This window comes from Magnolia sinica, chromosome 7 (genome assembly GCF_029962835.1).
Source record: "Magnolia sinica isolate HGM2019 chromosome 7, MsV1, whole genome shotgun sequence".
In the NCBI taxonomy this organism is placed as follows: domain Eukaryota; kingdom Viridiplantae; phylum Streptophyta; class Magnoliopsida; order Magnoliales; family Magnoliaceae; genus Magnolia; species Magnolia sinica.
In genome coordinates, this window is record NC_080579.1 from 18560550 (window position 1) to 18575318 (window position 14769).

General features: G+C 39.3%; 1 protein-coding gene across 1 annotated transcript in view; it reads left to right on the forward strand.

Annotated features, from left to right (window-relative positions):
• The first annotated feature begins 1861 nt into the window (after positions 1 to 1861).
• The window catches only part of LOC131251162 (uncharacterized), a 29001-nt gene continuing 16093 nt past the window's right edge, over positions 1862 to 14769 (forward strand). Inside the window, exons 1-2 of the mRNA XM_058251700.1 lie at positions 1862 to 2016; positions 2214 to 2264. Of these exons, the coding sequence (XP_058107683.1) occupies positions 1951 to 2016; positions 2214 to 2264 (117 nt within the window). The 5' untranslated portion in view covers positions 1862 to 1950. The remainder of the gene's footprint in view (positions 2017 to 2213; positions 2265 to 14769) is intronic.

A 14769-nucleotide genomic window follows, 5' to 3' on the forward strand; every position in this document is an offset into this window, starting at 1 on the left:
GGATGGCATGGATAAAACATATATATTATAGTGGACTTCACATAGCCCCTAACATATTTGTCCATCTCTAGCTAGGTCCTGGTGGGGTTAGTACCCAATCCCCGCCCCACCAGGACCTAGCTAGACACACAGTCCTACTAGGGCTCTATGGGGCCCACCATGATGTATGTGTTTTATCCATTCATTCAATCCATTCTCAAAAGATTATTTTAGGGCATAAGCTAAAAAAAACAAGAGGTAGATTAAAGGCTTAACCATACCAAAGAGAACAATGGTGGCAATGAAGCTCACCATTGAAACCTTCCTAGGGCAGAAGTGATGTTTATTTGCCATCCAACTTATTCATAAGATTAGAATAGGCTAGAGACATGATGAAGTGAAAACAATAAATATCAGCTTGATCAAAACTTCTGTGGTCCTAGCGGTTTTTCACAGCATATGGTGGGTCTACTAGAGCCTTCAATTTGTCTCAATTTTTATGGCAAGCCATAAAATAATCTTTCAATGTAGGCTCCATGGAGCCTATGGGAGGAATGTCGGTCTTTAATTAGATCCCAGCTGGGTGGTATCCAATCCGACCCCCAAGTCACTTAGGGCCTCACTTAGGGCCTGTTTGGCCAGACCAGTTACACGGTATTAGGAGGGATGGAATCGCGCTATCCCGGGATATGCATGATGAGCCAAATAGCCCGGTGAACTTGTCCCAAGATATAAGCAATCCCATGGATGTTAAAACAATCCATTGACGTCACCATCAATACCTTAAAATTGATCCCATCCTTTGGTTGGTGGAAGGTAAAATCCCAGGATATGCTAGGCGTTACAAACAGACCCAGTGAACTTGTCCCGGATATAGCAATCATGGATCTTAAACTAATCCACTGACACCACCGTCATTACCTTAAAATTCATCCCTGAGTCACTAAGACTCGCTATTGAAGTAATGTCACCAAGTTTTGTAAGCCCACTATAATATATGTTTTGTATCCACGCCGTCCATCCCTTTGAAGACATCATTTTAGGGCATGAGCCAAAAATTGGAGTAGATAAAAAGCTGTAATAGACCCCACCATATAAAATAGTTGGGAGTGTGATTCCCGCCGTTGAAATTATATTAAGGCCTACCATGATGTTTATTTGAAATCCAACCCGGTCAAAAGTTAAAAAAGATGTAAGAGAAGGGAAAACGTAAATATCAGCTTGTTGGAAAACTTTTGTGGCCTTTAGAAGTTTTTAACGGTGGGCATTACAGTCCCACTGTTTTCTGTGCTGGGTCCACTGGAGCTTTGGATTTAACGGAATCTTTGGATCTTGACATAAAATGCTCTCTCTAAATGGACGGACAGCGTGGATACAAAGCATACATCATGGTGGGCCCACGGAACTTGGTGACGTCACTTCAAGTCAAGTCCCGCCACTCAACGTGTCAGTAGCTAATCCGCGCCCGTGTCAGAATACGCGGCCGCCTACTGTCAACACAATTCCTTCTGGAAAGAGGGGTGAAAATGAGAGAAAACTTTGATACTCTGGCAGTGTGATGCATGATACGCAGGTGCTTAGAAATTGTACATTAAACGGTCCAAATCATGACACATCGTGTATATATATTAAAAATTTGAAAAAATAAATGTATCTTTTTATCTGACTACCGATTGGTTGAAATTCATTGGACAGTTAAAAATGAAAAAAAATCCAACGGTCCTATTTCCACAAATAAGTATCCACGAATCAGAAGTTAGGATTATTCAACCAATCTGATATTGAGAATTTGACTTGGCTACATTACGATGCACAATCTAATCGGTTTATTTGAGTTAATATATGCTACGTGTACTATTTCTGGGGGGCTGCTTATCAAGCGTCGTAAAAGCCAGAGTATCATATAACTCTACCTGCTGAGAAGCCTGACAGAGAAGAAGAAGAGAGGGATTTTGAGGTTTTTGGGAAGCAATGGAGGATTCGAATCCTCCTTGTTTGAGATGCCCTCACTGCGCTGGCCCTCTTTCCAAGGATTTGGTACCTTTCTCTCCAAACCCAAATCCCCTCTTTTCCATTCTCTTTGAAAACGACCGCATTTTTCTCTCTCCTTTTCTCATTCTGTAATCCATTTTTCTCTGTTTTCTGCCCTTTTTTCAATACATTTCTTCAAAAGATTGCTTAAGAACTTTTATTATTCTGTTTTTCGAGTTTCTAATGCTCTCTTTGAATTTCAGGAAACAAGCAGTTGGACTGTCGCTCCCTTCATAAGAGACAGCTTCTCCATGGTAAGTTTCTTCTCCTTTTGGAGTTTTTGGAATGTTTTTAGTGAATTTGAATTGGGTTTTGTTAATTAGACCATTTTATGTTGTTGATGTTGCATCGTTGAATTGAGTTTTCTTTAATAATTGATTTTGAATTGGGTTTTTGAGATTTGTGAAGTAAATCGCAATAAAGCTGCTATTTTTATTCGGGCTTTTGAGATTAGACTCTCTTTGTTGTTATTGAGTTAATTTCCTTCTCTCTCCCCCCTGTTTTGCTTCGACTTGAATTGGCTATCCGATATTCGGGAAAATAAATGAACTGATGCTACTGTTTTTGTTTGCGGTTTCATGATTATGCTCTCTTAGGGGTTGTTTGGATGCCTGTAAATGGTGTAAATGATTTACAGGTGCCTGTCCTGTTTGGCTTTAAGCTGTAAATGATTTGCAGGTGAATGATTGTCTATGTTTGGATAGCCGGTAAATTGTTTATATCCTGTAATTGGGTATTCACACCCGACATAGCTTAGAGAAGTAAATCCTTAAGGGGTCGTTTGGATGTCTGTAACATTCCTAAAATGTAACAAAGTTACAGGTGAGTTTGTTGCAGTTGGTGTTTGGGGGAGGAAAGTCACAGGTAACTTTCTCTCAACCTGTGACTTTCTTACAGGCGAAAGAGACAAAAATCATATAAGCACTTGAGTTGTTTTTCAAGTTACCTGTATATTCAATATAGGCAACGGTTGGAATTTTTGAAATCAAAATTTCTGGGAAGAATTGCAGCTTGCATTGAAGAGGCCTACCTACATTCGGGCGGAGTGAAGGCTGAGCGGCCATTGTAAGGTATAAGTAGCCATTGAAGGCTACCAGGCTGCCATTGGAGAGAGTCGCTGCTGTATTGAAGCCAGTTGGTGGCCCTTTTGCTTATAAACAGCTTCACCCCCTCCAACATCTCCATCTCCCTCTCTCACCGAGCTCCAACAAGGTTGCCCTAAGAAAAACCCCTTGTTTTTTTTTTGGGTATGTTTTTCCTCCTTTTTGTGTGTGTCGGGGTTGACGGACGTTGTTTGGCTAGGAGGCATGGGTAATGGTTGGTGGTCTGTGGGGCCCACCATCTTGTATATGTTTTATCCATGCCGTCCATCCATTCTTTCGGATCATTTTAGGGCTTGATTCCAGAAATGAGGCATATTTAAATCTCAGGTGGATCACACCACAGGAAAACTGTAATGATAGAAAGTTCACCATTAAAAACCACGTAGGGCCCACTGTAATGTTTGTCTGACATCCAACCTATTGATTAGGTCATAGACCTGTATGAAGGGAAAAAACAAATATCAATTTGATCCAAAACATTGGTGGCCCACTAGAAGTTTTTAGTGGTGGGTGTTCAATCAACACTATTTCCAGTGATTGTCCACTTGAGATTTGGATGTACCTCAATTTTGTGCTCATGCCTTAAAATAATATGGAATAATGGATGGATGGCGTGGATGAAATACATACATCATGGTGGGGCCCACATAACACATGCAGCCAAACCACATTAGTAAGCTAAAAGTGACTGCTACTGATGGCGCTAGTGGGCCCCACCATGATTTATGTGTTATATCTATGTTGTCTATCCATTTCTGATTATTATTTTAGGGGAACATTCAGCTCTCATGCGGACCACACCACATCACATCCACATTACAAGCATTTCGAAAATGTGGATCCACTTTTATGGCCCACTTGTTGATTAGTTTAGCCTAAGAATTGGCCAAACTATTCATTTATATGGGCTCAATAAAATGATATACTTTTATCCAAGCTTTTTTATGCGTCAATCCGATTTTTCAATAATTCCTTATTTTAAGCTCTAGTTGGTGTGAATATACAATTTATTACCTGTAAGTAAGTTATACGTTATCCAAATACAAAAACTAAATTACCTATAAGTAAGTTACAACTTAACTTCAAACGGGATTACCTGTAACTTTCTTTAACCTGTAAGTAAGTTACCTATACCTTACAACTTAGAAAGCTTATAGGCATCCAAACAAGCCCTAAGAAATATTCAAATGACATATAAGAGTGGATTTTAAGATGGATCATTGGGTTGAGCCCATCTCAATAAACCTTAGCGTCGATCCTCACATTAAACCAAACATTAGGTGAGTCATAGAAGTTATGAGGACAAACAATGGAATATAAACAATCAACCATAAACACATTAGGAAAAACACAATTAATCATGTCTTCATTAATAACAACATTTAGAATAAATCTTTCACCAAATGGTCCTCTTCAGCCATTCATGCTTAAGCTCAGGGTCAATTCCTAAAAAAAGCTAGGCTAAATTTGGTCACCTTGCAACATAGTTGGCCGCCTTCCACATCATATACATATTATCTTTTTGTCTATTTACTGCACAATTATTGAAGGGTTGTGCTCTCCACTAGATGATTGTGAAGTGGGTGGGATGCCATTTCAGGCAATAGAAAACAATAAAGCTAACCCACCCAAACAAATTTTCAAGTGAGTAAAAACAAGTTCTCTCCCAAAGAGAACCATTTTGACCATATGGTTTGACCCTAAAGCATTAGTGTGGCATGAGGCTCATGGTTCCATAATCCAGACCGTTGCACTATTATTTACAACACACCATAACCAGTGGGACCATGTGCAATCCAATTTATTATGTATCAGTCGTAGACGATCAATTTTCAAGCAAGAACGGTCTTGCCATCCATTTTGTAAGCTCCATACTAGAATGACTCAAATCATCAATCCAAGGTGACAGTGGGACCATGTGCAATCTAATTTATTATGTATCTACTACCCTTCCATTTAGGGGTCCACCATGGCCATAAGTGGGCCACTTGTATTAAAGCATAGCTAAAAACAACAGGTCGGCCCCAATATTATCCCATCATCACTCTTAACCACTTAAATCATCTTCAATCTCATCATCCATCAACCATTAAAAAAAGAAAAAAGATAAGGGTAGAAAAAATAAAATTAAACACAAAATTCTTTTAAAGATGTGGGCCGCAAAGATAAATTTGGGTCAAATTAGGATGTGGGCCCGACAAATATAAAATCTAGTCCAGTTAGCTTGTAGGCCCCCCAAAAGGGTCAAATCAGGATGTGGGCCCACCAAGATGTATGGATTTTATCATAGGAAAAAATGGAAAAATTCAGATTTATTTTTTTGGGGTTGTGGGCCCCACCATGATGTATGTGTTTTATCCACGCTGTCCATCCATTTTTGCCAGATCATTTTAGGGCATGAACCCAAAATTAGGCAAATCCAAATCTTTGGCGGTGGATCACACCACAGGAAATAGTGGCGTATGAACGCGCACCATTAAAAACTTCTTGGTGGCCATGAAAGCATTGGATTAAGATGGTATTTGTGTTTTCCCTTCATCCAAGCCTATGTAATCTATTCAATAGGTTGGATGGCAAAAAGCATTATATTGGGCCCTAGGAAGTTTTAAATGGTGGGTGTTCAATCACCACTGTTTCTTGTGGCGTGGTCCACCTAAGATTTGGATCTCCCTCAATCTTTGGGCGCATGCCCTAAATTGACTTGGCAAAAGGGATGGATAAGACACATACATCATGGTGGGGCTTATGGAGCTTTTTCAGCACCGACTGCTTTCGTCCTGGGTACAAGGTTAGTATCGAAGCTGCCTGCACCTACTCCGTTGTGTAGGGGCTGGCCTGGCGAAGAAAAAAAAAGGAACAATACTTGTGCAGTAGGAAGCTCGCTAGTGGAGAGAGATTGCTAGAAGGATGGTACGAACTTCACTGGAAAGATGGTATGAACCTTGCTGGAAAGGGGGCTGGTACGGAGGATAGCTATCGTTGGAGGGAGGGAGGGAGCTCTCCTTTCATAGCCAATCTTCTTAAAAGGCTGTTGGGAAATCCCAGCCTACAAATGAGGAGCCTGCAAATGAAATCCCAACTTTTTGCTGGGAAATGAGAAGGGGGTAAATGCTGTAAATCATTTACAGCTGGTATGATTTACAGGCAAAAAAGATCATCCAAACAGTGTAAATGATTTGATTTCCCTGTAAATCATTTACAACTAGGGTCATTTACAGGAATCCAAATGATCCCTCATTTGTCCGTTGTTTTCTTTAAACCTTTTTATTTTTTTGAATTGGGTGTTGAAGATTAGTTTTGGTGTTCCTGAACTCATGTTTTGTAGGCTGGAAAACAAACTAAACTCTTACCAACTGAAACACATTGATCATATGTGTTATTGTGATAGGATCCAAGAATAAAGTACAGCATAAATATAAATATAAAATTCCAGCTGGATAGGGATCAACAGGGTGGGGATTAAATTAGATTGGGTGATATTTGTATTTGTGCTTTCTCTGGGATATCCAAATCTTGGATAGTTTCTATCTTTGGGATATCCAAAATCTTGGATAGATCATAGGTTTGTCTATATATTTAGTTGTTATCAAATAATAAAGAAGAGATTTGACTCCCATAAACCATCAAGGGTCTTGTGCACTGGAGGTAGATCCTCCTCAAAGAGGATCAAGCACTCGTCCCTACTCCTAGAGCAAGGACCATACCAAACCAATAATATGGAGATAACATGAAAAACAAGTATCACCATATTTTTGGCCATCCAACATGACTACATGGGAGAGGTGTTGGCACATGTGGCAATATGACCCTATTTAGGTTTCCATTCGGTCTAAATTCTAGAACTATTTTTTTCTAATTGCCTGTTTGGTTACCCAAAAAGTTCCATCCTTTTATTTATTTATTTATTTGAGCAGGCAACAATGTTCACTGAAATAGCTAAAGGGAAAGAAATTCCCAGTACAAAGAGCCGGTCGGCTAGAACCTTCTAATGTAAGAGCTTCAGCTTCCAAGCCCTAGTTTCATTAAAGATAAAACGAAGCCCCCTAGGTTCAGCTTTGGACTTTGTCACTTTGCCCAATGAGAATGTTTGTTCAATGATCTTCTACATGATCGACATCAAAGGATGCACAGATCCGATGTGAAGGGCTTCTCTCAGATATGTGGCAGCCACCTAGATGGATGAGCAAGGGTTATTCGGGCTAGAACACAGTAGGAGCATATGCTTTGCAACGCCCCCTAAACTTCCTCAAACAACTGCAACAGCCTGCACTCCTGCTGACATCCAATCAAAGTTCATCTTCCATGCTTATTCTGGGTTTTTGGAAGGTAATCAGCAGAAAGCGGTTCGATTCTATGCTAATATCTGATGCTGACCAGTCGGTGAACTGGTTGAACAGAAAGCCCAATTGATAACTGCTCCTTTGATTTTATCATGGAGCATTCATATTCATACTTGATCACCCCTAAAGATCCAGTTGTTTCTCTCTTTCCATCTCCCAACACATAGCAGAAGGGAGAAGATTCCACAAAACTCTTCTCTTTATTGAAAGATCCACCACCCCAGCTTGTGAATTAATCACCAATCGACGTCCTCTTTACCAATTGATGCTAGAAGAAGCAAAAAACTGATTCCAAAAAGTGGTGGCTATCGAGCAGTCAAGAAAAAAAATGTGATTTCTACTCTACTCTTCAGATTTGCACATAATACATCTGTTTGGTGTTGCCAACTTCCCATACCTCTACACTTTAGTTGATCCACAATTAGGACTTTGTTTAGGATTACATGTTAAAAGAAAGTCACAACCAAACCCCACGAGGATTCAACAAACAAAGCAAAGCCCGATGTGGGCAAGTTGCCGAAAAATGACTTTTTTTTGTGAAATCCAGATGGCTTCCACTCAGTGTTTTAAATATTGACGATATCGGCTGATATATCCCACGATATATCTTGTATCCCACCAGTGCCATACGAAACGTACAAGTAGTGCGATATATCCCACATGTTCGATTTGGTGAGCAATTTTGAATTTCAATCATTTTATTTTCTGTAAATCATGTTAAATTAGTGTCAAATTGTTACAAATCCATGATTTTTCATATTTTGCATGAAAAATCATGGATTGGGAACTTTGATTTCGAGATTTGGAGGAGACGGGCTGAGTTGCGGAAAATTAAAAAAAATTCAAAAATTCCCAATTTCTCCTAAATCGTTAGCAATCTGTGTCCAAACATCAAATCAAACATGTATGCAACCTAATCTAGTGATTCTTCTTTTGCCTTTGAATGCATCACTTGTGTTTCCACACGTCTTCTTACATTTATAAATTATATGAATAGACATTGAATATACTTGCATCAATTCAGTTAAACAACGCATAGATTAGGACCCCATACAAAGAAAGCCTATTATATGTACTTGTTTTTTGTAATGTTTTGATTTATAAGTGTGTATTGATGTCTTTTTTTAACAATCACCGAAGTTTCATTGAAAAATTCAACCAATTTCCTAATGTTACCCCATGTTTTCAACAACAACGATACATTACATGATACAACCGATATATCCCATGCGATAACCGATTCATATCCATATCCCAAGAATGCGATATGTAACGCGATACCGATATTTCGAACGCTGCTCCCACTTCCAAATTCTCACATCCTCTTCATTTGGATTGAGATGCACCTCTAAGTGGGAAGCAACTGCTTGAAGTCTTCAATCTCCACATCCTTTAGGTTCCTCTAAGGATGTCATTCCACACCAATTTGCCCCCATGATTGGTGCAACCCAGTCTCGACATCCGAATCACAAAGAAATGAAAACATATACTCTCACAAGGAATATTAGAGTAGAGAGGGAGAAATAGCTTTATTGATATTCAAATTTCTTCTCTTCCAATACTTAAGAAAACTCACAACTCAAAGAAATGCACAATGCCTACCTCCTACACCATCCCTCTTTTATAGACTCTAAAGACAATCCTTATGAATCTTAAATGAAATCCCCCAACTATTAGATTGATTTCAAATCAATCAATAATTTATTTAAGCTAACAAAAACCCACCAACAAAGATTTGGCCTGAAATAGCAAAAGCAAGTCTATTAAATACTCCCAATATCTTCAATCATATCTTCCACGTCAGCTCCCTTATCTTCCACAAATGGAAAATGTGATCTCTAACATTTATGCCCCAAATTTTGTAATAAACAACCCAAAATCAACACATTTTTGGCCCTTTATCATTTTTCAGGGGTTGGAAAGAACCTAACTATGGCAAGTTGAACGTTTCATACAATTATTAGAAGTCCAGATCCAGTCTTTTCAATTCATCGCCCATGATCCTTATGCATTCAAAATAGCACTTCTTCTTCCATTTCACTAAGTATTGTTGGTATGGTCCCTTCGAGTGTCAGTAGTTTTCATGTGCAACACTTGTTTAATGTTGTCTTTCTTTTTCTTCGGAAGTTGTTTATCCATATCGACAATAACTTCATCCTGCACGTCAAACACCTCGCCATTGTATTTGAACAAATCCACCATATTGAAAGTCAGTGAGATATTTAAGTCATCTAGCAACTTGATCGCATAGCCATTGTCACCCAACTTCCTCTTGATTCCACATGGATTAATCTTCTTAGACTTGTGCTTGTTGTAAGCTCTCCTCGGAAACCTTTCTTTGTGCAAATAAACATAACCAAGTCTCTGTCTTTATATATATATATATATATATATATATATATATATATATATATATATATATATATATATATATATATATATATATATCTCCTCTTAATGTTCAGTCGCTACTTTTCATTACTTGATGCTCTCTTCAATCATCATCGTCATATGAGCTTGCTAGTGTTGGATGCGTTTGGCAAAAGCATCTACATCTTCTCTCACTTGATCTTGCACCAATAATGGTACTAAGCTAAGTACATAATGTGGACTTCTCTCATTTACGATTTCAAATGGTGGTATAATTTACTAAGCTATTGTAAGCAAACTTGGCTTGGAGTAGAGCCAAATCTCAATGAGATACTTTGTATGGCTCACGTTGACTACTTTGGTTTGGTTGTTTGTTTGAGGATGATATGCACTAGAGAATTGAAGTTTAGTTTCCTACGACCTCCATAAAGTCGTGGGCCTCAAATTCATGGGTTTCGCCTTACACGAGCCATCCGCCTCACATGAGCCCCAAATCCATGGGTTCCGCAGGCCACCCACCTCAAGTGTGCCCCTGCATCCCACAGGCCACCCCACTCGAGCTAGTTGTGAATATGTCCCTGCATTAATCGCCCCAAGTGAGGAGTCTCGAACACGAGACCTCCCGCTCTGATACCAATTTGATGCAGGACAATTCACCACTTGTTCTAAAAGCTTGAACTGATAGAGCATACCGAATCAATTCTTTTATCTCATAGCCCAGGCCCCAAATCCATGGGTTAGGTCCTTAGCCGAACCCTCCTCGTTTGCCCTAAATCCATGGGTTCTGTAGGCCGCCCACCCTGAGTGTGCCCTTGCATCCCACAAGCCACCCCACTCGAGCCCGGTGTGAAAATGTCCCCACATTATAAAGTCTGCTAGAAGTGCCCCACAAACTTTGAATCGCAGTTTGAAGTTTCTATGTTCATTACCCTGTGAAGTTGCATAATCTTTGCAAAGAATATGTTTGCGATATGCTTAGCGTCCCTTGTCTTTTTGGATGGAATGAAGTGGGCTATCTTCAAAAAACGGTCCACTACAATGAAAATTGAATATGTTTCCCATTGAGTCTTATAAATTCATAGAATAAAGTCCATAAAAATGTCCACCCATGGTGCAACTGGAGCGGGAGGTGGTATATAGGCCAGTGTTTTACACATGACCTTAGGAAACTTGGCACTGGTGACATCATTCCATGAATTGTTCAATGTCACAGTGCATTCGAGGCCAATAGTATTTTTCTTCCACCATGGCCAATGTTTTATTTTTTCCAGAGTGCCTGCCCAGTACTCCATGCAGCTTAGATAAGATCTTCTTTTGTAACAATCTTTCGGAAATGCATAATTGAGAATTCTTGAATAAATATCCATCATGCAAAATAAATTCACACTTTAGATATCTATCATCCACACATTTGTTGAGCACCTTGCTAAAAAATGGAATCTTTATATTGTTTTTTTTAATGCCTCAAATCCCATGACTTCCATGGCGAGTGTTCCTAATAGAACCACCCTCCTATTTAAAGCGCCTACAACTCTTTTCCGACTTCTAGTTTTGTGACGCAAAAAGAAAGTATGTTCTTATAGAAAAAGCTATTCACTTCGCATTACGAGCTCTTAGCTTCTTCTGGGAGTTAACCTATCTCAACGCCTCATGGCTCGAGTATATAATACCTCCAATGTCGTAGCAACTGGACCACTGCATAGAACTTGAGATCATACGTGGGTAGTTTTTTCATGAATCATTAAGCTTCTTGCCAAAAAAAGCAACCGGCTTTCCTTCCCAACTCATCACTAAGCTAATGGCAACATTTGAAGCATCCCTTTCCACTTCAATGATTTTATTGAAGTCCAAAAGTGTAAGAACCTCTATCATCAATGACTTCATTGAAGTTTGGAAGTACAAGGACTACAAACAAGAATACCATCAAAATAAATAACTAAGAACTTTCATGACTGAGTGTAATGCCTTTGTCATCAACCTCATGAAAGTACTTGGCTCATTTGAAGGGCCGAATGGCATCACAAGCCACTCTTACAACCCATCTCAAGTCTTAAACGTGGTCTTCTACTCGTCTCTGAGCCGGATACAAACATGATGATATCCACTCCTAAGTTCGATCTTTAAAAAGATCTTTACTTTGTACAACATGTCCAACATACCGTCCAATCATAGAATGGGAGACTAGTGCTTGATAGTAATCCGGTTGATCACTTGTTTGCCCATACACGTTCTCCAAGAGCTATCTTTTTAGGGATTATAATGCAAGAATAATACATGGTGACATGCTTTCTCGAAGTAAACCCTATTGTAGTAACCTGTCAGTGGAGCTCGGCATGTTCGACTAGACTCATTAGGCAGTATGCAAGATTCTGTAGGCTTGAACTCGACACTAAATTAATGTGGTGTTGAATGCTTCTCATATGAGGAATTCCAAGTGGGAGTTCTTTAGGCATCAAGTCTTCATGTTCATGAAGGAGCTCCACTGAGTGATTTTTGACTCCCGCCTTTATTAGATTTGGGTATTGGAAGATGTTTCATTGGGTGTAATGTGATATCAACACCATCCTTGATGAAGGAATATGTGTCAGCCTGAGTCAAATGCACCATATCTTGGCCCCACAACTATGGTCTCCCTAGCAAAGTGTGATATGCATCTCTATGAAAACCATGTCAAACCACACATTGTACTTAGATTCAATGGAGAAGGAAACTAAGCACCTAGAGTTAACAAAAACTTATCCTCCTTTCTTGAACCAACGAATCTGGTATGAACATGGATACTTGTGTTTTTTGAGTTTTAATTTATCCACCATTTCTTGTGGAACAATGTTCTCATTGCTCCATTTACCATCGTGCATATCTTCCCACCAGAAGTGCAAGTGGGGTGGAAGATATTGTGTCTCAACCATCGCTCCTCATCAAGGTGTTCTAAAACGATAATGGTGGCCATAACGGCCACCATCGTTACTGTTATGATACGGGCTGTAATGGCCCTCATATCGGCCATTACTGCCCTTTTTTATTTTTTGAAAAAACTGTTACAGGACTGTTATGGGGCCACTTTCAACATTCAGCCTTCAACATTAAGTGAAGGGAGGGCAGCTGAAAAAAGACGCATATTTTCAGTGAAAATTAATTTAGGCACTTAATAATCTCGTTTTGCCAAACGATCTGAATTGTATAACTGCTGAAAGTTAGTGATAAGTGCTGAAAATGGGTTTTATCAGACAGCACCTTAGTCCCAAACAGAACAACAAAGACTATGACTTCCTAGAGAATCCTTAAAATGAAAACAACTTCCAATTAAGATTTGAACCTTCTAGAAAACAGTTTGACTGACTTGCTGGTGTAGTAGAGTTATGGGCCCAATTTATGGGTCTTTTGGACAATCATGGGCCTTCTAGGGCGATAAGTCTTAAAGCTTATGAGCCTGTCTTCGTCAATGGGGTCCACATCATTCTCATTTATTTTCTTTTTCCTGCTGTAAACGTTGGTATTGAATTGCATTTTTGGTGGGATATAAATTCTATCCGGCATTTGGAATCGATGGGAAGGATTGGATTAATCCAGGTATTTGACCTTTCAGTTCCAACAGGAGATACAACATGATTTCTGGTGGATTTCGAGATCCACTACACCTGTGAGCCCCATGTTGGTGCATGTGTTTTATCCACCCCATCCATCCGTATGCGCCGTTTAAACGTGACACGAGTTGCATATGAATATGGGTGACCAGCATTAGTTGTGCAATATGGTCCATTGATTACATTTCCAGCGTCCACCAAATGCTGGTTTCATGTAAAACAGTGTTTTTCCCAAAGGAAGAATTGATCCCAAACGTGGGATTGGATGGTCAAAATACCATGGTATTTCCAGACATGTAATCATTGTGTAATAATGGTGTTAATTCCATCTAATGCAATGCAATGCATCTTTCCAAATAGGGGCTGATCCCTATCATATCCCTAAGCAATTTTCTAAAGATTTGCAATCCCGACATAACTATATCAGAAAGAACAAAATATCCAACCTTTGAGGGTCGTTTTTACTTGATATGATTAGGGAAATCTGAATGTCAAGGCTCTTAGAAGGCTACAAATAGAATCTCTTTGTGAGGTACAATGCCAACAAAAAGGAGAAACCTTCTCTTAGCCTCGTTCATCAACAAAACCATTTACACATCAGCGATGGAGTGCCCCCTGAGTAATTCTTCGAAATCTGGAAATTCACATTGACTCGCCACAAAAGCTGATAAATGAATTGGAATTCCCTAGCAAAGATAAAGAGATACAGCTAGAGAGAAATTGTACTCACAACAAAGCATAGCAAAAACCCTCTCACCTATCCTTATAACAATGAAAAAAAAAAACTTGGGAATCAACCATCACCTCTCTCCTCTTTGCATCCAAGTTGACCTTAGAGAAACCCCTCTCACTTTTCCTTTCCGACTTACAAACTGTCTTAAGAGGAAACCATTCCACTTCTCTTTCACCTTGAAACATGAGAAGAAACTCCATAATAGAAAGCCTTTCAATCTCATCTCCACCTTGCTAGCACATGGAAAACTCCCAAAACGCTCCTTTGCATTCCAAAGGGAGAAGCCCTCTCAGGCCTTTTATATTTTGCACCAACTTGGAGATAATGATACCTTAGGTCAAAAGTCCTTTTTGCCCTGAGAAAATTCCCCTCACCTAATGCCAAGGTGATGGGTCACCACACCCAACGGAATAGGCTTTATTATGTTGTCTTTGCATCTTGATTTGGAATATGATTTCAAGATCTAAAAATGTAGTTGTTGTTCATATTTATTACTTCATCCTAGACTGTGTTTTCACTAATCAACGCTCTTATGCTGTCATTGCCTCAAATTTATTTATTTATTTATTTCTTCTTCTTTGGCATCACTTCAATTGGGTTTTGAAGATTTGAAAGGGGGAAATCCAAAT